The following is a 25,765-nucleotide window of genomic DNA, read 5'->3' on the forward strand; positions in this document are numbered from 1 at the left end:
AGGTGTATCATTATCAACACGCAAGAGACAGAAATAACCCCTCTCAGGACAACCGCCTGGAGATGTCATTGGCATTGTATGTAACCAAATAGCGTTGGTGCTCACAGAGTTAATGCGAAACAGAAATTGGGGTTTCCCCGTCTTGGGAGCATATAATTATGTGGCGATAATAAGTATACCTCGATCTCTTAAAGGGATCGTATAGTTTTGGTTGAGACATAACTTTACTCTCTAAAAAAAATCGAGTGAAAATTTTCACTCTAAAAAGAGTGAATACAAAAAAGAGTGAATTTCGAGTGAAATTGGAGTGAATTTTGAGTGAAAATGCTCATTTTCACTCATTTTGGAGTGACGTCAGGGATCACTCCAAAATCTTCGAGTGATCCCTCACGTCACTCCAAAATGAGTGAAAATGAGCATTTTCACTCAAAATTCACTCCAATTTCACTCGAAATTCACTCTTTTTTTGTATTCACTCTTTTTAGAGTGAAAATTTTCACTCGATTTTTCTTTAGAGAGTAGGTTTCAGTGGCGGATCCAGAGGGGGCGCAACCGGCGCACCCCCCCTATTTTTCGTAAAAACAAACGAAATAAACAGAAAATAATGAAATGGAATCCGGAAGTGGCACCAGAAATATTAGTTGCGCCCCCCCCCCCCCCCCCCTTTACAGAATTTCTGGATCCGCCCCTGGGTTTCTAACATTTTTGGATGAGATAATGAGAAACCACTAAATATGAAAGAACATTTTATTTCAAGATTAATCCAACGTTTATTTGATGAAAATTGGATTTGAAATGGCTGAGATATCCCAAACAGAGCGATCCGCATAAAAGGTCGGATCCACCTTTTATTACAATCGCTTTGTTTTACTTTGTTTTTTGATGTTTCAGCCGATTTTCATCAAATAAACTTTGAATTCCTCTTAGAATGGCACGCTCTGTACTATTTCATAGGTGGTGTATTCTCATCTCCACCAATACTGTATACCATCCCTTGAAAGCGAACTGCATCAGTGCACAATATAGAATCACCTGTTCTCACATCCCGGTCTCACATTACAAACAGGCAGGTGCTTGTGATTATTGATGAGAACAAAACAACAACAACTTACGTTCCTGCAATTTGATAGCCACTAAAAGTTCGTAACTCATATGAAAATATTCAATCTTGCAGTTGTTCACATGAGTGAAAGTGAAGAAATTAATAGATTAAGGCTATAAAACTAAAAAACGGTATTCTGATGGGTATATATGCATATTGCATGATCATTATATGAACGTTTAGACAAGAAAAAGAATAATGAACGAATGAATGAGCACTAGCATACAAACATACACATATACACACATTGTGCATTCAAACATCAGACCCCGATACTTATCAAAATACAAACCATGTAACAATACCCACTAAAGGGGGCAAGAGACGGCAGTATAGGCCTACCAGGGTCCACAATATTTTTTGATTCATGCCTTTGCTAATAGCTCTGACAAATCATTCCTAAATCATAACACTTCTTTAATTTCCGCGGTATACTCTTTCAGCAACATTATAGGCCCGGTTCCTCTCTGAGGAACATGATATACTGCTGTGGAGTCAATTGTCAGTGTTGTTGTCATGGTAACGGTCGCTCCCTGCTCGACCTGTCCGTGACGTTTTCAGCGAAGTTTGACGAAACTGTATATCATGGGCACACTTGGATAGAAGCGCATGAATGTACAACAGGGAAAACATAGCAGTGCTTATTTCAGGCAACCTGCAGCTTTGGGGATGTAGACCCTGCAGCTTCGGAGATGTAGGCCTACACAGCTGGTTTTGATTTGCTTCCCGCAGTTCGAGCCTGATCGAAATAGCTTCGAAACATGAATTTACTGAACAACGAACTAATTTAAACAGACGGTACTCTACCGCAGTCCCTCGAAGTAAAAGGAGCATTTTTTTTCAACGATATAGGATGCTCCTTGTCCGTTTCAAACAATAGGGACAGTCGTTCATAATACACAAGCATACACACACACACACACACGCACACAAACGCACACACACACAAAACGTAACACACAATCGAACATCTTGAACATCGCAACCTTGCTGTAAGACTATATACTTGAATGTGTCGATGCGTGTCTAAGTTTCATAGAAGAAAGGTCACGATGTTTTGATCGCAAGTTTCCTTCCCTACTCCCCCCCCCCCCCATACAACCTCCTATAAGAACGTGACACAATGCTCCCTTTACTCCTTCAGTCGTAATTTTTTACAAAGACATGTCAAGAACTCGTTTTGTCGTCATCAGCATATTCTTTTATCCACATTATTACAGGAATACTTCACATATGCTATTCACACATGCACTGCCGCCAAAGTTAGAAGCAAATGAATCCAGTTAAGTTCATAATTTTATTAGTTATCTTAATTTCCATAAAGCAGCACATAACTTTCATAATAACATTTTTTTTCACATGAAATTGCTACATGGCAATCTAGGCAATACACGGGAGTCATTTTTTTTTTCATCTTTTTTTCAGTGAAAAGAACAGCATGAAATGCCAGAAAATGCTAAATAATCAATCTTTTTCTCTCTGGAATAGAGAAAATTGTAAAGTTTAAGATGTATAGAGGATTCTTGAAAGCAATAATTAATTTAGTGCTTCTTATTAAATCCCCTGCTGCATTTAGGTATATACACAATTATGTAATGAGGGAATATAAATGCAGACATAGGACCTATATACACACAAACAGACACACAAACACAAACACATTATACACACACAAATACACTCAAGAGAACATCACGATAAACTTAAAGAAAAAAGACAGAGAAACAGGATTCAAAAGCTCACAGGACGAAGAAATGTGTATAGGAGTATAGGGGAGGAAATATACGGAAATAATGTGAGACAACAGCAGACGTTCTGTATACCAAATGAGCTACTATGTCCCTATAGCTCCTGAAATATACATCCAGCAAGATAGTTATCAACAGTGTATGTATGGGTTTATTTATATGTGTGTATGTATACGTTGTTTGTTTATGTGGAATGTTCCCTCCTGTCATCAGCATGTGAGAGATTTTATTCGTATTTCCCACTGAGGTCAACATTGAGCCAACAAGTGCTTGAATAATATTACGATTATTTTCATAGGACAGACGATGATTGAAAGAAAAAATACAGTGGAATAGCCGACGATGATAAGAGTGATGGTGGTAGTAATGATGATGATGATGATGTCGCTGGAGGTGATGATAGAGGATAATTATTATGTAAGAACAGATACTTATCCTGACTATACATGCAGCGACGCGAAGTTTCGTATAAAAATATGACGGCACTGTTGTTTTTGTCAATGAGGATGTCTGATAGTGATGATGATGAAATGGATGATGATGAAATAGATGATGATGATGATGATGATGATGATGATGGTGATGGTGATGGTGATGCTGATGATGATATTGATGATGATGATGATGATAATGGTGGTGAGGATGATGATGGTGATGATGATGATGGTATTGATTATGATGGTGATAATTAAGAAAAACGTTATTAAGAATGCTGCTGCTTCTGTCGATGATGATGAAAAAGACTGTGGTTAAATTGACGATAGTGGTAGAAACGTTAATGGACGGTAAAGAATTGAATACGATTCATATTCTTGTTTGTATAGGCCTAACATCCAGCTAAAGCCGATACCAGTATTCCATTGTGATTGGATGACAATTTTTTAGCTCTGAGTTTTAATTGAATTTGTAGCGAAAAATTTGAGAGAAAAGATAAACGAGGCGTTATAGACCAGTTCTGCGTCTTCTCCCTTTGATTACTATAACCATGTTATGAAAATAACGACCATCATCACTATGTGAATTAGCAATTCACACGTCAATATGTCGGTAATATCATAAAGTGATGGTTAGGCCCTACACAAGTGTTGAGTTCAATCAGGCGCGTGATGCGATCAACACGATGTAAACTGCAGTTAATGCGTGTGCAATTACTGTTTTGAAAATAACGATATCAGAAACTGCGGGAAAAGTATCAAGGTGCCTATTAGATCGGTTTATAATTGGATCTGTGCTTTAATCAGCAGAGTAGGGAAAATAATTGATGACATTGTCATCAAACCATCTAAGCAAGGTACTGCAATTTGACGTGTTTTGCCTTACTTTTGTAACAAAATTTAATGAAAGGCACCAGGTAAAAACAACAACAACAACAGCAACCATCTAAGAAAGACCATATTATGGCGCACTATTCATACCCATGATGAAAGATATCAGTTAATGTAGGCCTATATGAATCATTCTACTGTCCTGCTTACTTAAATCTAATAAAATACAGTTAACGCCTCCTTAATCATACGATATGAATTAGATTAGCATCTATTCGTACTTTCATGTGTCAAGCTTGCATAATCTATATTCGCAGGACGTGTATGTATTAGCTAATTCTGTTTAAGATGATAGAGCAATGTTAACTTTTTTGTTAAAGGGAAGACAAGTTTTGTACTTACAATTACTCCATTTTGCCACTTCTCAAGGGAAAGAAATTAAGATGTGGCTCCTTTTCCCTTCCACGAGATTCTTTTTTTTTCCACTCACTTTCCTCTATCGTCTCAAGATTGTGCCTGAAGAGTTGTATAGATGAAACTCGTCGTCTGTACTTATCTTGTGAAGTTGTAGATCAACGCCTATAGAAACAGACGCATCGATTTGCCTGGGGGAGTGACAAAGTGTCGTGAATTAGGTCGTGCACCGCGCAATGTCCGCAAATTGAACACCTACACATCCACTCAATTGAACCTCCCTGTCATCAAAATGAGAAAATCGATATCTACGTGACATTACTCCGATATACAGAGATCATGTTGTGTTGTCTTTCAACGGTCTACTGAGTATGTTTCGCTTGACTGCATATACTACATACGATATAATTCCTCGTCGAGGCCAGCGAAATCTGACCCTTTTCTTCGTCATGTTTCGATGTCTTGATACCAGCTCAGTGAAAAGAGAAAGAAGAAAAAAAGAAAAAAAAGAGTGAAAAATGAGAACGCCATGCCTTCACTCAAGCCCCTGTTCCACAAACTTGACAAAACGGAGACCCTTGACATATACAGAGACCCAATCTGGCAAGATCCCCCAGCAGTCTCCAAGACCGGATAAAGATAGTGTCTATGTGTAGAATAAAATGGTTATAAAAACCCTTGAAATATCATTGAGAAAACAAAACGTCATTTCATGCAAATTCCTCAGTGAGAGATCTCTGTGGAACCTTGAAGATTACTGGATTTTTACTTTATGCACCAATAAGGCTATATTGAGAGATTCCTGAAAGATCATCAGATATGATATAGTATACTCACTGGAATCTTTCGGAGATCAATGAAAACAGTTTGAACCGTTTCAAAACTTTTTAAAGACCATGAAGACTATGAAGTTTATTGAAAGATCACTTTGTAATCATGAAAGACCTCGGAGATCATTGAATACGCACCGAAAGATAATCAAGAGAACTGTAAATTTGTTTTGTTTTGTTTTGTTTGTTTGTTTGTTTGTTTGTTTGTTTGTTTGTTTGTATGTATGTTTGTTTGTTTGTTCGTTTGTTTTTACGGTCTTTCAGTGGTCTTGCAGAGGTGTTGCTCTATGTGGTGGAATGGCCCCATTAATGAATACATTGGACAGTGGTTTAAAGATAAAGAAGTAGAGGTGTAATAAATCATTTCTATGGAATGTCTAGTGACCCGATCATAATCCCCATCGTAGTGAACAAAAAATGCAAATGTGAATGATAAACAACCTGAATCATTTTGTGATAGATGTGGTCAAAAATATCTACCCCGTATACTAGTATTATAATCAATCACATTTATCCAAACATAAGAAAAAAGAGAATATATATGGAGGCTCAACGCTACTTCTCGAAATCTTTAAATGCAGTATTTGACATCAGTTATGAAATGCGAAAAAAAACTATGACCGCGTTTGCTATATCGCTGCATTATGATACATTCAATATTATACATATAAAGTTGGAAATTGTGCTATACTATGGGCCTACTGTAGAATTTGTGCTGTATATGGATCTTTATCTTATCTCAGATGTGCGAGATGCAATTCTTCGTATTGCTACATGACTGATAGGTACCTACATAGTAATGATATGATGGAGCTCTGTGATACACAGCCACACACACCTGCGATTTCGACATACAGGTATTTTTGCGAGTCCCTTTGGACTCGAATTACTTTTTTAGGACGGTAGCGCCATCTACGTTAAATATTGGTAGTTGTCCACTGCGTACAACGCAAGAGTTTCTATCATAAAATCTATTTGGTAAACACTATTACAAAATGAATCACGCAATGTCAAAAACAAACATCGAAACTAAAGCTGTGGATTTTCCAATGATTTCCATCGGAGCTTCATATCTTTATCACGAACGATTGTTTCAGGAAATTGGAGGCAAAACAATGAATATGGAACTCTAAAATTAGCTAGTAATCATAAGAGGAGACATAAGACAAAGACGAAATTCCGCTTATGTTCAATTTTCCAGTAACGAAGAGCCGCATGTTTGCAATAAAGACTGCGGACTGAAAGGATTTACAATCTAATTTTAGTATTGTGAGAGAATGGCACCAAATTATGGATTTCGGATAACGATGATAAATAGGGCCTAACATAATTAAAGAGTTTGTTCGCGAAAACCGATAAGTCCATTTTTGAAGATTTTAAAGTACGGTCTCTGTCATAAAGTACAAAATAATACATTGTACCTTTTAAATGATGTATTGGTCATTACATATAAAGGTACATTTTTTTAAGTTTTGGTCAAAAGAAACAATAGTGATTTTTTTTATTATTCTCTTTATATTTCTTGACCTTTAATCGCAAATACGGGCTTTTCAGTTTTTGCGAACAAACTCTTCTATGTTAGTCAACCAGTCCTGGCTCATGGAGATGACCCAAAAGGAAAATTCACATACAAAATTTCATATTCGTGTCTTCTCAAGAAATTTAAAGGACATATATTATGTTTCAAACCATTTTCAACTTTGAGAGATCACTTCTTTTATCATTAGGCCCGTAAATCATTGATTTTGCACATACTTTTCTTTAAGTCAATCTGAATCAAGATAAGATTGACAATTTGTTTTCTGTTATAGGCCTACCAGGCTCTCAGATACATAACCATTAAGAAACCAGGTTAGATTATAATGATTTTTCTTAATATGGTCTCTATTCAGATTATTTAATCTTATGACAAATAATATGTCGAATTTTGACAGCCGTGCGTGAAGAATTAACGATTAATACTGATACAATCTAAAAACAAAACAAACAAAGGACCCTGACAGTACAAAACTCGATGCTTTAATAGATAAGAGGACATCAAGAGTGTTGTTTTAGTGTCACTCTCCGTTCGAAATTTTGAGTGACTTTTGTTCCCTCGACTATAATTCTGTACAGGGACAAGAGGAGGCTCACATCTTACCTGTTATCAAAGATGAAGGGTTTGATTCAGAGGTTTTAAGAAATTACAGGCCGAGTGTTCATCTCTTACGTTCCTTGACAATTAAAGACAATTAAAAGAAAAGTCAAATTTTAAGAGAACGGTTTGATTTTGATACAACAAGCATTTCCCATAGACGCTGGCCCGAATATACTCTGGACTCGTCCTAAACGGGTTAAGACAATTGTATTTTGTGCTGATCAAGCGACGAATGACTACTATATTTTAACCGTGGTATAGTTTGCAAGAACTATAGGCCACATCCTACAACAGAAAATAACAAACTTATATATCGTCCGGTAAGAAACCATTGCTCTCAGTCAACTTATTTTGTCAACCCCCAGATCAACAATATATTACAGTTGCGTAAAACTTTTCAAACTGACAGCCGTAGAGTTATGGGATAAAATTACTCACACATCCGAAAGCAGGCCGATCTAGTAAATGTCCAGAGTTTTTGAAAATGCATTTCTTTATTGTTAATGGACTAACCTTTATACACTGGATGTCAAAGCGTTATCATTTTTCATCTTCCATTGTTTTCTATTTTCTCTCTTATAGGCCTATTTATTTTTCTTCATTTCTTTATTTTCCTTCTTTCAATGTGCATATTATAGACATTACATCGGTCTTATGCCAAAAGGAAAGGGCCTTAAACCACTTCCACAGTTATGCCAAAAGACCCTTACCGCTATAGACTTTGTACACCATTAGTGCCCTTTTGGCATAACATTTTTTGGTGAGGTAATGAGAAACCTAAAATCTGAAAGAACATGTAATTCCAAGAGGAAATCAACATTTACTTGATGAAAATTGGTTTATAAATGGCTGAGATATCCAAAAACGGAGCAATCCTAATGAAAAGTGGGACCCACCTTTTATTACAATTGCTTTGTTTTACTTTGTTTTTGGATGTCTTATAGCCATTCCAAAACCGATTTTCATCAAATAAAGTTTGAATTCCTCTTAGAATGGTATGCTTTGTACTATTTTATAAGTGGTTTCTTGGTACCTCTCAAAAAGTTAAAAGCCCAATCCTCATCTTTACCAATACTATACCATCCCTTTAATTTATTATTTTGTGTGGTATTCGTTATAGGTAAATATGGCTTATTATCATTATCATACGTGTATCAAAATTTGCGCACTTTTTTGAACGTCATGTGCCTAATTATGCACAGTCAAACAGCTCCATTATTCTGAAGTTCATGTGCCTTGTTCTTGTTCGTGATATTTACATTATTCACCAATGCTCCTACACACACACAACCCCCATCCCCCCCCCCAAAAAAAAAAAATGAATAACAGACGAAGAGTATAAAATCTCCGAAAATTTGTGAATCCGAAGATATATATACTATAGTAGGGAACAAAAATGACACCCTTATGTAGGAGCAAGACGAAGTGCTCCCTCTCTCGTTTTCAGTGTGTATGTTTTCCGCTCTTGCGCGCTCTTCACACACGTTTGCAAATGAATGGGTCAATCACACACACACACACACACACCGCATCCATCAATCACACGTCAGCGACATACCGGTAGTTTCTTGCAACATCCGCCGGTAAAGTTGTGTCATACCGTGTACGAAGACATGATTTGTGTTTTTCAAATCACTTCGATCGAGAGGATGAATCTTACGGTGTCTACTCAAATTTCCATATGATATCTGCGTATCCAGTGATCTAACTATGAAGCTCATAAGCAGAGACTTTGAAAAAGATGGGGCCGGGTAAGCGAGAATTCTTTGCCATTCATTCATCCTTCCTCAGTCCCACTAACAGTGACTAGCGTTTGTGAATCTTCTTGATTGCTACTTTGAAGAATTTATCGTTTGCTATGCATCTGCCATCGAAACCAAGCTCTTTTGCTGAGTAAACTCCAAAAGTAACAACAGTTTTTGACTTCTTTTACTTGATATACATCCTAAACTGAAAGTGTAGATGCACTGGAGAGACCTAGACTCTATGTCTCTAGATCTAGACAATTTCTATAACATGATCTGTTACTGGTTAGAATTAAATAAATTTACTTTAGTGTTTATGCTCTTCCTAGAATCTAAATAGTAAATTACTAATCATCTAGAGTCTAGTCTAGATCTAATTATTTAGGCTACTTGACATTATTTATCATGAGAGTTATGGTGGGATGCATGTTCATCCTGTTGTTAATTAATAAAGAAAGGTAAAATTTAGATCTAGATTTTTATATGCAGACTGATTTGTACTCGAGTCATGTAACATAGAATCTATGGAATGGGGTTCTAAACTAATAATTATAATATGTCTGATTCTGGAATTTTGGAATCGTGGCATACTTGTGAAATGAAATAGGCTCCACCAGTATGGTGGCCGGCGACTTTCCTGCTATACTTGTGAATTCAGCCCCACTGTTTGGCATTCAACAGTAGGCCTACAGAAGTCATAACTTGAGCACAGTGGTGGTGGGGCTTTCTTCCACAGTACCAGGTATGCGGTCAACTGTGGAATGCGGCCCTACTAAATGGCATTTAGACCTACATGTGAATGACACAGCAGCATGGCTGATTTCGGCAGTATAGCATCTTTCATCCTTCCTTTTCTCCTGTTTTCCTTTGTTCTTTTATCTTTCTCCCTTTTATTCTTGGAAAGACTTCCTAATGTCCCTTGACAAATTTAACAATAGATACAACCCTAACCTAACCCTAACCCTAACCTAACGTTTTTCGATAACACAAATGCATGCGCATGGCATAGGGGCCCATTTTAGGATTTTGCCAGAATCATTTTTGTCTTCATTTTTGATAGATAGTGTCAAACCTTTGTCTGTATGATTATGTCCCTTACTTAGTCTCCTCCTTTGCCCTTTCTCAGGCAAGTCACCCTTATCCCTGAAGATTCCGAAGACATGTGGCATGCCTACAATCTGGTTGCCCCTGGCGACAGCCTCCGCTCCACGACGGTGCGCAAAGTGACCACGGAGTCGTCGACTGGCAGCAGCAGCAGCAATCGTGTCAGGACGGTGCTCACCATCTCGGTGGAAGACATCGACTTTGATAACCAGGCCTGCATGCTCAGGGTCAAAGGTCGCAACATTCAGGAGAACCAGTATGTGAAGGTGAGTGAGAAAAGACGACACAACTTATTTTCTACTACCCGAATTGTCTTCATGTGAATGCATCCCTTTAAGACGAATATAGTGTATCAATTAAACTCCATGTCAACAGTGGTCAAGTTTTATCAATAATAACACACCATATCAATATTTACTTGATGCCACAAATATAGCACTTATATGTTTCAATTGCAGGTCCATTGTTGGTTATTTCAGAATATTTTTAGAATTTGGTTTGCTCCCAATATTGTAAAAAGTAATGTTTTGAGCAATGCTGCTAAATAGTAAAGGATAGATTGGAGAAAGAACAAAAATGTCACCACAATTTATGACATACTTGTTTCAGAGTAGTGGATCCAGAGAGGGCGCCCTGAGCGCCCCCTTTATATTTTGTTAAAACAAAAGAAATAAAAAGAAAATGAAATTTGTGAAGAAACCATCTTTGGCCCCCCACCCCACACCTTTACGGAATTCCTGGATCCAGATTCTGTCCAGATGTACCTTAATGTTGTTTCCTCAGCTGGTCATTTGAAGTTGTGTTTTTAGCATGCAGCATGACCTACCTAGATTTAATTTCGATTTCCTTATATTTTTTTTTCCAGAAAAGTAATAACACTTTGCTGTCTATGAATTGAAACTGATGAAAATCATGGTTTAGAGAAATCTCGGTTAGTTATTTTGGCTATTGTGTATGTTCTGAAATACGTATGTCTGTACATTTGCATGCTTAACACAAACCTATATTTATTTCACAATGTTTCCTTTTTTCCAGATGGGTGCATATCACACATTGGATCTGGAGATGAACAGAAAGTTCACTTTGGCCAAGCAGTCTTGGGACATTGTTGCCCTGGAGAGGATAGGTAAGTGTCCGGTGCTATTAATGTGAGCTCTGGCTCACATTAATAGCATTGTATATCATTATGACAGCTTGCCCTCTAGCTCTGGATTTTAGGACAGAAATATACTGGATAAAGAGAAAAGTTGTCCTAAAGTCAGCTGAATACAGTGCACTCCTGTAATAATGAAGTCCTCGGGACTGGCTGTTTTCTTTTCTTATATTGTTTTTAATTGAAATTTTATTATAACTAAACAATATAGTGTAAATAGATGATAATTTTGGGACCTGAATTTTTATTTCATTGAAACAAGGAGTTTTGTTATAACCCTGTTTGTTGTAACGGGAGTGCACTGTATCTTGGCAATAGTGGAGTGAGAATAGGAGCCAAATTTGGCAAGTGTGTAGAGAATAGTAAATCTGCTGTCAGTAAATCATGAAGCTGTCATGATCATTTGGCACTCACTCTCCTGGTGTAGAAATCCTAACCTCTTTTTGTACACATGATGTTTTTCTCAAACTTGAATATAGGAATCGACTGTTGTTGTCTTTCAGAATGAGTTGTGATGTTCAATCATTTTAAAAAGAAAAATGTGATGTCCTTTTCCTTTTCATCCTTCACCTCTTTCTCTTCTCTCTTCCTCAACTACTTCTTTCCCCTCATCAATCCCCCATCCTCTTCCCCTTCTACTCCATCTCCTCCTCCTCTCTCCTCTTCCTCATTTTCCTCCTCTACTTCCTCCTCCTCTCCTCCATACCATCCTCCACTCCTTCTCCTCCTCCTCCACCCCTCCTCCTTCTTCTCTTCCTCCTCTTCTTCCTCCTCCTCCTTCTTCTCTCATCCCTCCTCCTCTTTCTCTTCCTCCTCATCTCTCCCACCCCCCTCCTCATCTCTCCCATCCCCCTCTTCTCTCCTTCTCCTTCTTTTCTCTCGTACTGTATCCCATCCTCCTCACCCACATCCCGCATCACCCAACCCCCACTTGACCCTGGTAGACATGGCATGCGACCCCACCCAGACTGCCGATGTAGGAGCAGTCATCATGCAGGAGGGCCTCGCCCACATCTGTCTGGTCACGCCCAGCATGACTCTCATCCGTGCCAAACTGGAGCACAACATCCCTCGCAAGCGAAAGGGCTTCTGCCAGCAGCACGACAAGGGACTCATCAGATTCTATGACGCAGTCATGCAGGGAATCCTTAGGCATATCAACTTTGATAGTGAGTACAATAGTAACCTCCACCCCCATAAGATTTTAATGTGAGTTTCTGCAGGTTAAGACAGATTACTCTGCTGTCATGTATTACAAGGACAATTTCATTACAGAGTGACTGAAATCTTACATTAATAAATGAATGAATAAATGATACCTATAGATAAATGAATTGTACATTGATGAATGAATGTCGCCATTATAGTGTAAAACGTCCACTCATGTAATCGTAATTTAGCAAAACATTGTCATTCTTGCTATGATGTATGGTTACTATGAGACTGGAAACATCTTAGGGACATGAAAGTAACCATGAGATGGGGAAAAATTGTGAAGGGATTGTCAAGGAAGTATTTCACCTTTTAATAGACCAGTTCGTAATTCCACTTTGCGCATGAGCAGAAAAAGGTCATTTGTACCAACAGGCATTTTGGTTTATTAATTCACTGAGATGAGCATCTGTGATGTGATGATTATTCATGTGATCCTTATCTAATTAGTGCTTGCCAGCACATCCACCTGATAGCAGGCCTGGCATTTGTAATATCAAAAGAAAAAGGTTGTTATTGCATTCCATACGAAACAATTAATTAGATGCCTGCTAAAGTGTCAACTGACTGACTATTCTGGTCACCTGGTCTAAGCACAAACTCATTCTTTGTTTGAACATAAATTCCACAAATTGTTATGTCGGGCAAGCTTATGCATTATACCGCTTTGAAAACAGTGAAGGGCCTAACCAACTGAGAAAAAAGAAAGGTCATTTGTACAAAGGTGTACATGAGCTAATTACGAACTGGCTTATTGCTCAGTCAGAAAGCAGAGTTCCGTCTGAAAATTAATGAATGGTGTTCTCACCATTTACGGTCTGCTAAAGAAACTGGAAGTAAATTGAAAAGATTTTCTGTGGGCTAAGTGATTAATCCAAATATGCATCTTTCACCATACATTCTGTGGTTACAAATTCTGAAGAAATTGCAAAAGAAATATTGGTTTGCATCATAGAATGTTCATGTGCAAGTAGTTTTCCAGAGTGCATTTTTAGATCATAAAAACTTTATAGACCGTTATATGCAGTGAAATGTTAATGGTATCAGTACTGACTTGAGCAGATTAAATCATGAAAGTGCAATCCTGAAAGCTTTCTCAAGCAATTTTCGATAGCATTCCTTTGGATACCCCCCAAAACAAACCAACTCTATAGGAAACAAACACTACTTGACACACGTGTGTGTGCAGAGTATTCTAACGTATATCAGCTGTGTTATCTTCACTGAACGCTATGATGGCATCTTTCAGGGTAATGGGCTGGCACTTGTATTTCTTTCTCTTTTCAGTTGTCAAATGTGTACTGGTTGGGAGTCCTGGATTTGTGAAGGTACAATCATGCTTGAAAGAACTGTGAATATACTTGTAATTTCATGGTTTTAGAATCCTTAATGACAAGTTTATTTGGACTAATGAGAATTTTTTGTTCTGTAGAATTTTATCTCATTGTCACACCCAGAATATATTGGCTGAAACTAAAAGAGAAAAACTGATGAACCAATGGATTGTTTTTGTCATGACAAGACTGTTGGATCTGGGATGTACGGTATATTGTTGGTGGGGTGACAAGACCTTGCATCTCAACAATGTCGAATGTTCAGGAGAGCAAAAAAAAAAAAAAGAAATCAAAATGAAATAAAATGAATCATGGCAGCTAAAACACTCTATTAAATGGGATAGCCTTTCCTTTGAAATGCCATGGTGGCTTTATGTTTGCAGTAAGACAGCTGGGATTTGGACAAGACATCACTGAACTGATTGTCTGACCATTAGTCCCCAAAAAGTCATTTTTAACGAACTTTGAGATACAAGGTCATGTCACCCCAGCAACGATATATGCGATTTTGCTATAACTGACAACACCAAATACAATCTGTCCTTCAGCTCTTGATGTATGGAATGTTGTATGGAATGTTTTGAGTGATTGTATGGGATAGACAATCTGATTTTCTTGAATTTTCCTTACTTTAATTAGTTTGCCACTTCATTACCCATATATTAGAATGCACAGCTATGACAGTAGATCCAAGATACACTGCATCATATACCGAACTTGTTTTTGAGTTCTTTACATAGAAAGTGTGCCGGTATACAAAATCTCAAGTTCCCCTTGCAATCTTTGAGTATGTCATACTCTGTCAAATACACAAGAGAAAAGATTATCTGGTACTTTCAGTCTTTTCTGCACCACTAAATCAGCACTGAATCTCATACTTCTCATTTGTTTACCTCCAGGACCAATTCTGTGAGTACATGTTCCAGCAGGCGATCAAGCAAGACCTGAAAATTCTGCTGGAGAACAAGTCAAAGTTTGTCCAGGTTCACGCCTCCTCGGGCCACAAGCATGCTTTGAAAGGTAAGTGGCATGTGAAAGTCATAAGTCATAAAAGTCCATTGTGCTGTCTGTATTTGTTTTGTTTGTAACAACATACATTCTGCATATTTTCCATCCTGAATTCCAGTTCCTCTTGAAGTGTCAGAGATATGTTTCTGTCACTTTGTCCTAGAAATCCTCTCAGACCCTGCCATATCAGCCAAGCTTGCGGACACCAAGGCGTCCGGCGAGGTCAAGGCACTGGACCAGTTCTACTCCATGCTTCAGACAGAGCCCGACAGGGCATTCTATGGGTGAGTCGGAACACTCCGCCAACATCTGGGTCACATTTTATGAAAAGATTGTATGATAGCAATTCTTGCTAGAATGATAGGTTCTTGTAGCAACAGCCGATCATGAGACAGGATTCATGTCTCACAACCATGATGCTTGCCACTGCAGCTAGAGTTTGCTATCATAGCAACCTTTCATGAAATGAGCCACAAATGATGTGCCTTAGATTATTCCAGTGAGGGCCTTCATTTGTGTTCAGCATTGATTAAAGGTCCTGTTTACCTTTGGGAGCAATGATTTTAAAAATGGTCAGGATATCACTTTTGATGTATGTGTGTAGGTCAGTTGTATCACAAAATATCCTACCATATAAACATTTTGCAATAAGCCTAAAATATAAGGAGACATCACTATTTTTGTTATTAAACCATAACTGTAGACGGTTTAGTCTGGAAACATATTACAGCAACTATTGTTCACATTTTGTATATTAAACAATACATTGTACTTAACATCAATTATACTGGTTCAAATTTTTACATTGGTTGTTTATATCCCTAATTCACATTTTAGAACTATTTTGAAGCACTAATGCTGGGTTTTTGTTTCATCTGTAATTGGTAAATTATACCTTTAACTTAAATTACCATATTGGTAGCCACTCTGCATAAGATGTTGAGAATGTTTTACAATAAGAGGCTTTGAGAGTGGTATGAAAAGTAGATTCTATTACGTAATACTCGTATAAGTCTTCAGAGGTTAGCATTTCCCAGGTGTTTAAGGCAGTGAAGTCACATAATGAAATTCAAAGTAGGTAAAAATTCCAGGCAGTCCCAGTTGGCTATAAATACCCGTGTCAGTGAGCAGTAAGCATCTTTTTCAAGTGTGACGGCAGTGAATTATACCAGGGAGGTGAGACACCTCCCTGATTATACATCTCAAACTCCAATGTCTAGTGATCAGGAAGACGACGCTACCTCTCAGCCCCCATCCCCGTGGGGAGATCAGGGCATGGAAGGCCGCCTTGAAGCTCAACTAGAGAGACCGAGATACTCTCCCGCTTCATGGATAGGGCGGCGGCACACCGTGGTAATGACAAACGGCATGCGAGCCATGCCAGCTGGTGCAGGAGAGCTTCTCCTCCCGGCGATTAGTCCGGACATGCGAGCCATGTCCGTGGGGACAGGGGCGCTGCCCCGCCCATCGAAGACTTCAGCGAGCTAGCCATCCCCATCGGCAGCTCAACAGACGACGATATTCTCATGTCAGCCTCCTTCCTGGCAAAACTGATTGCGTTGCCCTGTATGGGTAGCCTTGACTCTGCCCTTCTGGTTATGGTCATTTTGACAACCGAATTGATCCGCATGCCATGTCCTTACAGCCAAACTCTTTCAAAGCCTGGTACCAAATCTGATTTTAACTTAAATTCTGATCTCATTTGGGCCAAATTTAAAAATTGGCTGATTTGCTAATGAAGGCAGTCACACTGCCCATATCAGAAGGTAAGTGCTCTATAAAATCGGGAAACAAATGCTCAATTGCCATCGAATGCCCAAGCAGTTCTCACACCAAAAATCGAGAGCAAAATTTGGGCGATCCTCCTTCACGAGGCCTTGGGTCTTGTGAGCTCCCAACTTCTACAACGAAATGTAGTGAAGGGACTTCTACCACATAGATAAATCCTTTCTGAAATCCACAGATCATGCACGGATAATCATCCATGCAATTGACACAACGAGAATTTTAACAACTCGCGTCACCATCGATGGCCCGACACTCCCGGGCTTTGCTTATCGTATGATCTGAGCATGCACCATCGAGGTACCTTGAAACCCCTTCTCAACCCTTCTCAACAACACTTGCGCAGCAAGTCGATTCCACTTGGTAGAAAGTTGTTCAGAAAGACATCTGAGAAAAATTGACAAGTGTCACATAAGCATACATCGTGTGTCATGAATGTCTCTACGCAAGCCAGCAAAAAAAAAAAAAAAGGATGAGTACTGTCCAAAACCGTTCAGTGCTGGAAATCTCAAGCTTTCCAAAGATGACTGGTCAAAATAATTCCCGAGCCTTGGATATTGGCCACAATATTTGGCTATGAAGCCAATAATTTCATTTCAACCCCATACCAATAAATTTTTCCTCTACAAAGTGTACATTCTACCGAGGAGGAAAAGGCAACCCATGAAGAATTGTCTCCGAACATTCTCGCAAAGCAAGCTATTAGAGAGATTCCTCACATGGAGCATCAACTCTATTCTAGCGCTACCAAAGACTGGCGGTCTAAGTCCAATCATAAATTTGAAAAAACAAATTTGTAAGATACGAACACTTCAGAGTGGAACAATTTCGCTTGATTACGGCCTTAATTTTGCCCCTCCAAAGGGTGCATATTTATCCGTATCCGTTCACCTTGTTCATCAAGCATAGTCTTTCGAGTGGAAATACTAAGTAGTATTTTCACTGCATTCCTTCAGTGCCTTCCATCTGGCCTTAATTCGACCCCACGGAATTTCCTTAAAGTTATGAAACCTGTCTTTGCCTCGGTGAGTAGTGGCATTAGAACAATCACCTATTTCGATGATATCCATATTCTTTCTCACACCAGAGAAGAGTGTCTTGACAAAGCCAATGATCTACTTGTCACCCTTAAAGAGTTTCAGTGAGGATTTCGACAAATCCAGTTTCAACCCAAAGCACGTCGAGACCTTCCTTGGTTCTCATATTAATTCCCAGCAAATGATTTTCAGTTTTTTTCTCAGAACAAGATTGACAAGGTTACTGCCCTTGGAAATCCAATCTTGTATGGCAACGAAACCAAATTTCGGGATTTTAATGCCTTCCACAAAGAAATTTACATTCTCGTCACTTGGGACTAGAAAAAATAAATCAACTAACGCTCTGCGTAAAGCAGAAGATGACATCGACACGAAGTTTGGTGTCGTTATCTAGTCATGCGATACAAAACATTCTTTGGTGGTGGCTGTCTCGCAAGACAAAGAATTATTTTCCACCTTCATTAGCATGATAATTTCAAGCGATGTTTGCATCTCAGTATGGAGAGTAGTTAATTCTGAACAATGACAATTCCTTTGCTCAGAGAGTCTGGAGTGCCAAACAAAATTCCCCGCATAGCAATGTGTGTGAACCTCTTGCAATTCAGAACGGTCTTGAAGCCCTGTGTGGCTCGTGTACAAAAAATGTGCTTATTCATAATTCGGTCAGACATTTCTACAGCTAGTAGCATACCTGACCCGAACGAATTCACGGCCAACATTGGAATTGGCGTCTAGCAATTGGATATCAGCTTCACATTCAACAGATGTAGATAATTCTGAAGTTTTTCTGCTTGTCTCGCAGAGACATGAACAACTAATTACTATTTTACATATTCTTCACCACACAATCCACAAACTCTACATATGGATTAGCAACACTCCTCATGTCAAATGGAAGCCAAGTCTTATTGCCCTGAATTTTGATGCCTTTTTCCTTACCCTAGAACGTTTTCAGTCCTCCACAAGCTTCAACTGAACAAGGTGACCTGAGCAATCCTCACTGCCCCAATGGTGGCGGCAGCCATGGGTCTCATTATCGCTCAAAATGCAAATAGCCCCACCTCTATTACTCCAAGAGAAAATTCTTGCCCCACACCCTCACCCACCGACGAGCCTCCAGCTCACACTAGCCGCCTGCATGGGTGCTCTCTGCTAGCGATGACAAGTGGCAGACACATCGCAGCACATTGCAAAGCTCCTTTCATCATCATGGCGAGACAATACCAATAAACAAAATAAATGAGGGTGCTTGAAGACAGTAGCAATGTCTGTATTCTGAACAATCTTGTGATCCTTTTAACCCGTCTACAGAACACGTTGTCAACATCTAAGCCTATAGCATAGCTTTTCAACAAAGCCCACTCCACGATTTTTTTTTTACTCATAGACCTGCTCGGTCTTCCATACTACCTGAAACCGAGAGCTATGACATAGGCAAACAGCCCCTATAGTCAGACTTATGAAGGGCGTATCTAACTCCGACCCTCGCAAGCCTAAATACAACAACACTTGGGATGTTTCAATTGTTTTGAATCACTTTTTATCGTTTCAGGATACCTTTGAACTATAGATTCCTTCAGTGCCTTGAGCCAAAAACAATTTTCCTAGCTCGTTTCGGCAAAACGTACACAAATGCTGAGACATCTAGATCTTATGACATTACCGGAAGATGATGCCACGTTTGCACATTAGAGATATGTAAGGTATACTTCTAACCAGGTAATTAATGTGCCTTCTTTTACCTCCAACCCTAAACTCTGTGTTCCGATCAACTCTTCATGAGTATATTGAATGCACAGAACATCTCCAACGAGCAAGTTCAGAAAGCAAACTCATAATTTCTCCGAAACATCCCAACAAATCGGTGACGACAAGCATCTTGGAGCGGAGACTGAAAGCCAGTCCCTCGCAGCTGCTTGTATAAACACTTAAAATATAACTAATATACTGTCAATAGCTGTACGTATACATCCCTGTACACTGTACTGACTGCTGCATACAATTAGGTATGAATGTATTGTTGCTATGGGAACATGTACCGAGTTTGTTCTGTCTTCGAGATCAGTATGAAAGGGTACCACAGGACGTACCTCGTGTTCATATACATAAGGATTTGGGAGCACAGTCATCCCGCGTTCATCCCAGACTCTGGTCTGGTAAGACATCCACGGATGCTAATATGAAAGTTGTATCACATTCTCAGCTCATAGCTACAGAAGCGCCGCAACTTCTAAACTTTCGCGCATGAAGTATAAAGGTCATAATGAAATCTTGTCCACAACTGACTGGACGAACGCTGGTACATTTTGAACCTTCTACCTTCTAACAATTGATTCCACATTAGTTCAACAATTCTCAGTTCTGCTGAGTTAGAAAGATACATGTAAACGGTGATAGTATGTGTATACCTGTATATTAGTATCTCAGTTAAGAACAATGTCATAATACGAGTCAGATAAGACGCAAGACCATAAATCACGTTACGTGGTGCATTGGGAAATGGCGACACATTATTCGGCCACTCGTTTAGGAGATTCGGTCCACCAAACTGATGAATTTAAACTCTAATATCAACCCAAAATGCAATGGACTTGCCTCTGATTATTGCTGCAATATTACTATGCCGAGTATGAACTGGTTAATGTCTAATTCCTCCTTCAAATGTACATGAATATGAAGGAACATGATTAGGATTATGTCTTGATTGGAAAATCGGTACAAGAGGTCCTTTGTATTTGATTAATTTGTCTGTGCGCTATCATGCTTAATCCTGCTCCAGTTAAAGCACGCAAGGTATCAAAATGATATCATACTCAAAACCTATGCCTTGCACCTTATACTAGTAGGTTCTCAAGCAAACTTTGCTCGAGTTCTTCTCTTGTTTGCGACAATGTGTGTCACCATCGATAGACATTCTCTATGCATGAGGAGTCATGACCAAAGTTTCAACCTTGTTGTGAAAACTGTCCATCATCCTTCTTGTCCTCTTGCCCTCACTCATGTCACTAGACTGACTTCTGTACGGAACTTTGAACATGCTAACCTCTGAAGACTTATACGAGTATTACGTAATAGAATTCCCAAATTATACAAGTAATAAGAAGTATAATTAGAATTCTATTAGTAATAATGAAGTATAAGTCGAAGAGGTTCCCACCCAGCATCTCATTTGATCGATACTCTTCAGTTCTGAACCCTCCCTTAACAACACTGTACAGAAGTCAAAACTGGTGGGCCCTTATACTGTATGCTGATGTTCTGCTTAATTGCTTGACTTGAGATGTCCATACGTATAAGAATGCTCCGTGCCTTTGGAACAGCAATGATTGTGCTTTATTTATTGCTTGTCTGTATGATGAGAAGGACCAGTGAGCTAATTGTCTGCATTGCACCCAATACTGCATGGTGTTGCTGGTCTGTCTATTTAAAGCCGTATTCTCTTTGAAAAGATGCTTACTGCTCACTGACACGGGTATTTATAGCCAACTGGGACTGCCTGGAATTTTTACCTACTTTGAATTTCATTATGTGACTTCACTGCCTTAAACACCTGGGAAATGCTAACCTCTTCGACTTATACTTCATTATTACTAATAGAATTCTAATTATACTTCTTATTACTTGTATAATTTGGGAATTGTACTCCAGAAAAATGTTAATCCAATTCAAGTGAATGTTACCAATGATAATGAATTCAAATGTCAGTTTGCCATCACACTCTGCTTCTTATACTGTCATATGATGCAATACAAAGGGGAGGTCATAGCCTCATATGTTTATTTCAAGTTGCTGATCTAGTCCACGGCAGCATCACTAGGCTTTATAGCAAGTTCTGTAAGCCCTCCTGGGAACTGACGAAGGTGGCAGATCTCCACGATGTGACACAGGGTTGGGTCGGGATGGCTGCAGTCACATGCTGGACTATCCACAAATCCCCATTTATAGTATGGTGGTGTGTGTAAGTTCTTAGTATGTTTTTGTTTTCAGTGATGTCAGAAGTGGGGATTTGTTTGGACTGAGTTACTTTGTCAATAAGGGGGAGTTTGTTGACAGCCTCAAAAACCACAGACCAGGATGTTTGTGGACAGTGATTTCTGCAAGTAAATTCATGCTAATTGGCTAAAGTCCATTGTTATTGAACGTGTATGGTGTATGGTGTACAGTGTAAGCTGTAACGTGTACAGAGCAAAGACAGAGAATAAGAAACCACAGCACAGTTTCAAGCTATGGACTGAAAACTCAGTTATTTGTGTGCTGGTTTGCAGAGATTGCTTAGTAGCCATATATACGTCACAGCCTGTCCTTGCATTGAGGGTTCAGATATGGTACATGCAGGGTGAGCCACAGCTTCCGAGGGAGGATGAGGCTCTTTGGTATTGTTGTCAGGTCAGTGAAGGTGTCGCAGGTAACTGCAACTACTTGATTATATTACTATTGTATATATCCTTGCGTGTTTTCCCTAATTTTCTAGACTGAAGCAGATCCAGACAGCCAATGAAGGCCTCGCCATTGAAACTCTCCTAATCAGTGACAAACTATTCAGGTGAGTTTACACACCCAGACCCTTTTTTCAGTCCTCTCTATAGCCCCATAATCTTTAAATTGTTTGTTTCCCTATTTTGTTAAACTGCACTTCTTACCTCTTTAATTTCAATCACCTTTTGAATGGGTTAGGATGGTCCAATTTTAACAAGTCATATATCATATTAAAGCTGAGAGCTTCCTCTTGAAAAGTATGCAAACAAATTGAATTCATTTGGCCTACTTTGTGAGTTTTAAATTGGGTTGTCACATATATTGAATTTTAAGGTGTTGTTGTGTAAGATTCATTTTTTTTAAAGAAGCAGAAAGCTCATTGCCATGGTAACAACATAGGATGACAGAAATATTGAGGAGAAACCTTGCAGATTTACTGCAATAGTTACTCTTATAAGCCAATCTATCAACCTATCTGTACAATCATGTACAAAAAAATTGTTTCTTTCATGTTGTTTCAGATCATCTGATATTGTCAAGAGGAAAGTCTACGTTGATCTGGTTGAAAGTGTCAGAGAGAACGGAGGAGAGGTTAAAGTCTTCTCAACACTGCACGTATCGGGAGAACGTAAGTTGATATTTCCCTGGGAGTCCTGTCCAAAGCAGCCATTTCTCTTGGGAAAGTTTATTTCAGAAATTATCACCATGTCATCTTTAAATTGGCAACACTGATTTTTTTCTGAATATCTCATATTTGAGAAAGATTAGATAGAATTGGGAATTAGATAGTAAATTAGTAGAAAAATCATTAACAATTTTCCAATTTAAAACTCAGTTACAAATTTTAGCAGTTATTTTTTCGTAATATTCTGCAACAAGGAAAAAAAAATTAGAAATGAACAGTAAAGAGCTCCAATGATAATTTTTGTTGGTTTTGTGTTCTTTGTTTGTTATGGTTCAGTTTGTCTTGTTTTACTCTGCCCCATGAAATGCTGACAATGTATGGTCAAATAATCACGACTAGATACAGCATCAGACCACAGGAGTTTGGTTTCTGGGACTTCTGGCGAGTTAAGCGTTGAACCCCACAGATAACAATGAGTGGGACTACTACAACAAATAAACTCTTTCATCCAGTTACCAGGCGGAGGACCTGGTTGGTCTGATTCTCAGAGCTTTTTTTTAATGATAATGGTTGTATGTAAGACCATTTAGGAAAATGTAGGACAAGCTAGGACACTGGGACATGGTAGGAATTGTGCATTTTGTCATTCATTGCTTTGGCTCTGTGTGGAGTTGCTGAGAAATATGATGGCGTATATACAATCGACCCATTTAAAGTCACTTTCTCTGTTAGAATGTGGGTTCAAAGAATTTTGAATGTCTTGATATGTTGATTTGTGTCTGTCCTTCATGCTAGTTTTGAAGACATTGTCTCTCAGATTGCATACATGTTCACATCTGTATGAAGACATGTCTTTATACTCTATTTGGCTGTTTTTTAAAGGTACCGTTTACCATTGGGAGCAGTGATTTAAAAATGTTCTAGATATCACTTTTAATGCATATATGTGTAGGTCAGTCATATCACAGAACATCCTACCATAATAAAGATTTTGTAATAAAGCATAGAATATAAGGAGATATCACAATTTTTCTCAATAAACCATATCTGTAGACGGTTTAGTCCAGAAACATTTGTTATCATAACTACTGTAGTAATCACATAGTGTACTGTTGTACATTTAAGAATACTTAAAGGGATGGTACAGTATTGGTGGAGAACTTTTTGCGAGATACCAAGAAAACACTTATGAAATAATACAGATCATAACATTTTAAGAGGAATTCAAAGTTTATTTGATGAAAATTGGTTTTGGAATGGCTGAAACATCCAAAAACAAAGTAAAACAATGCGATCGTAATAAAAGGTGGGTCCCACCTTGTATTAGGATCGCTCTGTTTTGGATATCTCAGCCATTTCAAAACCAATTTTCGTCAAATAAACGTTGAATTTCTCATGGAATTACATGTTCTTTAATATTTCATTAAAGCTTCTCATCTCACAGAAAAAATGTTAGAAACCTGAAGTTACATCTCAACCAAAACTATATGATCCCTTTAATACATTGATTATACTGATTCAAATTTTTACATTGGTTGTTTCTATGCCTGACTCACATTTTAGAACTATTTTGAAGCACTGCAGCTGAACTTTTGTCGCAATCGCAACTGGTTAATAATGCCTTTAATATTTGCCTATATGTTTGTAATTGTATACAGATGTCAAATTGTTATTCTTATTTCAACTGCTTTTGTGAAATAAAAAAAAAGAGAAGAAAATTAAGAGCAGCAAGGCTGAAGCTTCTATACCAAAGTATGATTGAGATGTTGAGATATGCATTGAAATGACAACACTGCTAGCTCAATTAGAGTAACATGTACAGAAGTCTAAAGCAGTGTAAATAATGAATGTTCCCTTGTGTGGAATTATATCACTATTGGCCGTATTTATACTTTTCATTCCTGTAGAACTCGACCAGCTGACGGGACTGGCGGCAATATTACGATTCCCGATGCCAGACATTGAGGACGATGACAGTTCCGGTTCGGACGATGACTGAAACCCCCAATGCACATGGAGAGACAATTACAAGATGAATACCGGTACAGACTTAACAATATATACTAATATATGTTTACATATATATCTAGCGCAGATATTCAAGTTTTCTTCTCCCGCCGGTTGGATTTGTCACATCTTTCTTGTGAGGATGATGTAGAGGAGTGGTGCTCCAGCTCTTTTTTCTTGATCATCCCATGGGGAAGAGGATTCCCATGCTAGAAAGAAGATATGTGCGCAAGGTGGTGGGGAAGAAATCTCGAGTGTGAACAGAGCTAGCCTAGTGGTACAACTGTATATCTGGAGTTCGGACTGACATGTACCATGATGTCCAGCTCATGGGGGGAGAGCAGTGGTGGACTGAAGACTGGACATATACTTGTTGAATCAATGGCTGGGGATGTGTTTCTTCCTTTTCTCAAAATCGATATTTAAATAATCTTTTGTGATGCCAAACTGGAGAATCAAAATCTGTGTGAACGACCCTTTAGCGTGGGGTTTGATATGGAAATGGAATGCACCCGCTGTGTGGGTTTCTCAATCTGTCTGATGGTAGGATGTCTCTTTGCAATGGAATATTGAACAGATATTGCTTTGTTAGAGGTGTGATATAACACTTGACATCGCCGCAGGAGTTATATTTTTCCCCAAAGTGTTCAGCACTAGGAAAAAATTTGTCTTGTGGGGAAGATATAACTCCCAAGGGACTGTCAAGTGTAACATTACAACAATTGACAAAACAATATTTGTTATACTTTATGGTCTACATAAATACTGTACACCTTATTTCAT

The 25,765-nt window shown here is 38.6% G+C and overlaps 2 protein-coding genes across 2 annotated transcripts in view; one reads left to right on the forward strand and one right to left on the reverse strand.

Annotated features, from left to right (window-relative positions):
- LOC139728655 (uncharacterized) overlaps positions 1-4,672 on the reverse strand; it is a 44,826-nt gene extending 40,154 nt beyond the window's left edge. Inside the window, exon 1 of the mRNA XM_071639591.1 lies at positions 4,518-4,672. The gene's annotated coding sequence lies outside the window, so the exon portion shown is untranslated. The remainder of the gene's footprint in view (positions 1-4,517) is intronic.
- A 4,400-nt stretch (positions 4,673-9,072) lies between these two features.
- On the forward strand, positions 9,073-24,974 carry LOC139728656 (protein pelota homolog). The gene is made up of 10 exons (XM_071639592.1): positions 9,073-9,247; positions 10,368-10,611; positions 11,381-11,471; positions 12,443-12,667; positions 13,998-14,038; positions 14,944-15,064; positions 15,216-15,336; positions 22,346-22,417; positions 22,872-22,978; positions 24,883-24,974. The coding sequence occupies exons 1-10, from the start codon at positions 9,207-9,209 to the stop codon at positions 24,972-24,974; spliced, it is 1,155 nt and encodes a 384-aa protein (XP_071495693.1). The 5' UTR covers positions 9,073-9,206.
- Positions 24,975-25,765: the final 791 nt, after the last annotated feature.

Source organism: Diadema antillarum, unplaced genomic scaffold (assembly GCF_040938485.1).
Source record: "Diadema antillarum isolate AM-2024a unplaced genomic scaffold, OU_Dant_1.0 seq00000189_RagTag, whole genome shotgun sequence".
NCBI lineage: Eukaryota > Metazoa > Echinodermata > Echinoidea > Diadematoida > Diadematidae > Diadema > Diadema antillarum.

Coding starts and splice junctions, on each gene's coding strand:
- LOC139728656 (XM_071639592.1), top strand. CDS start 9,207: ATGAAGCTCATAAGCAGAGACTTTGAAAAAGATGGGGCCGG. Junction 15,065..15,215: donor CCACAAGCATGCTTTGAAAG/GTAAGTGGCATG, acceptor ACTTTGTCCTAG/AAATCCTCTCAGACCCTGCC. Junction 15,337..22,345: donor CCCGACAGGGCATTCTATGG/GTGAGTCGGAAC, acceptor CTAATTTTCTAG/ACTGAAGCAGATCCAGACAG.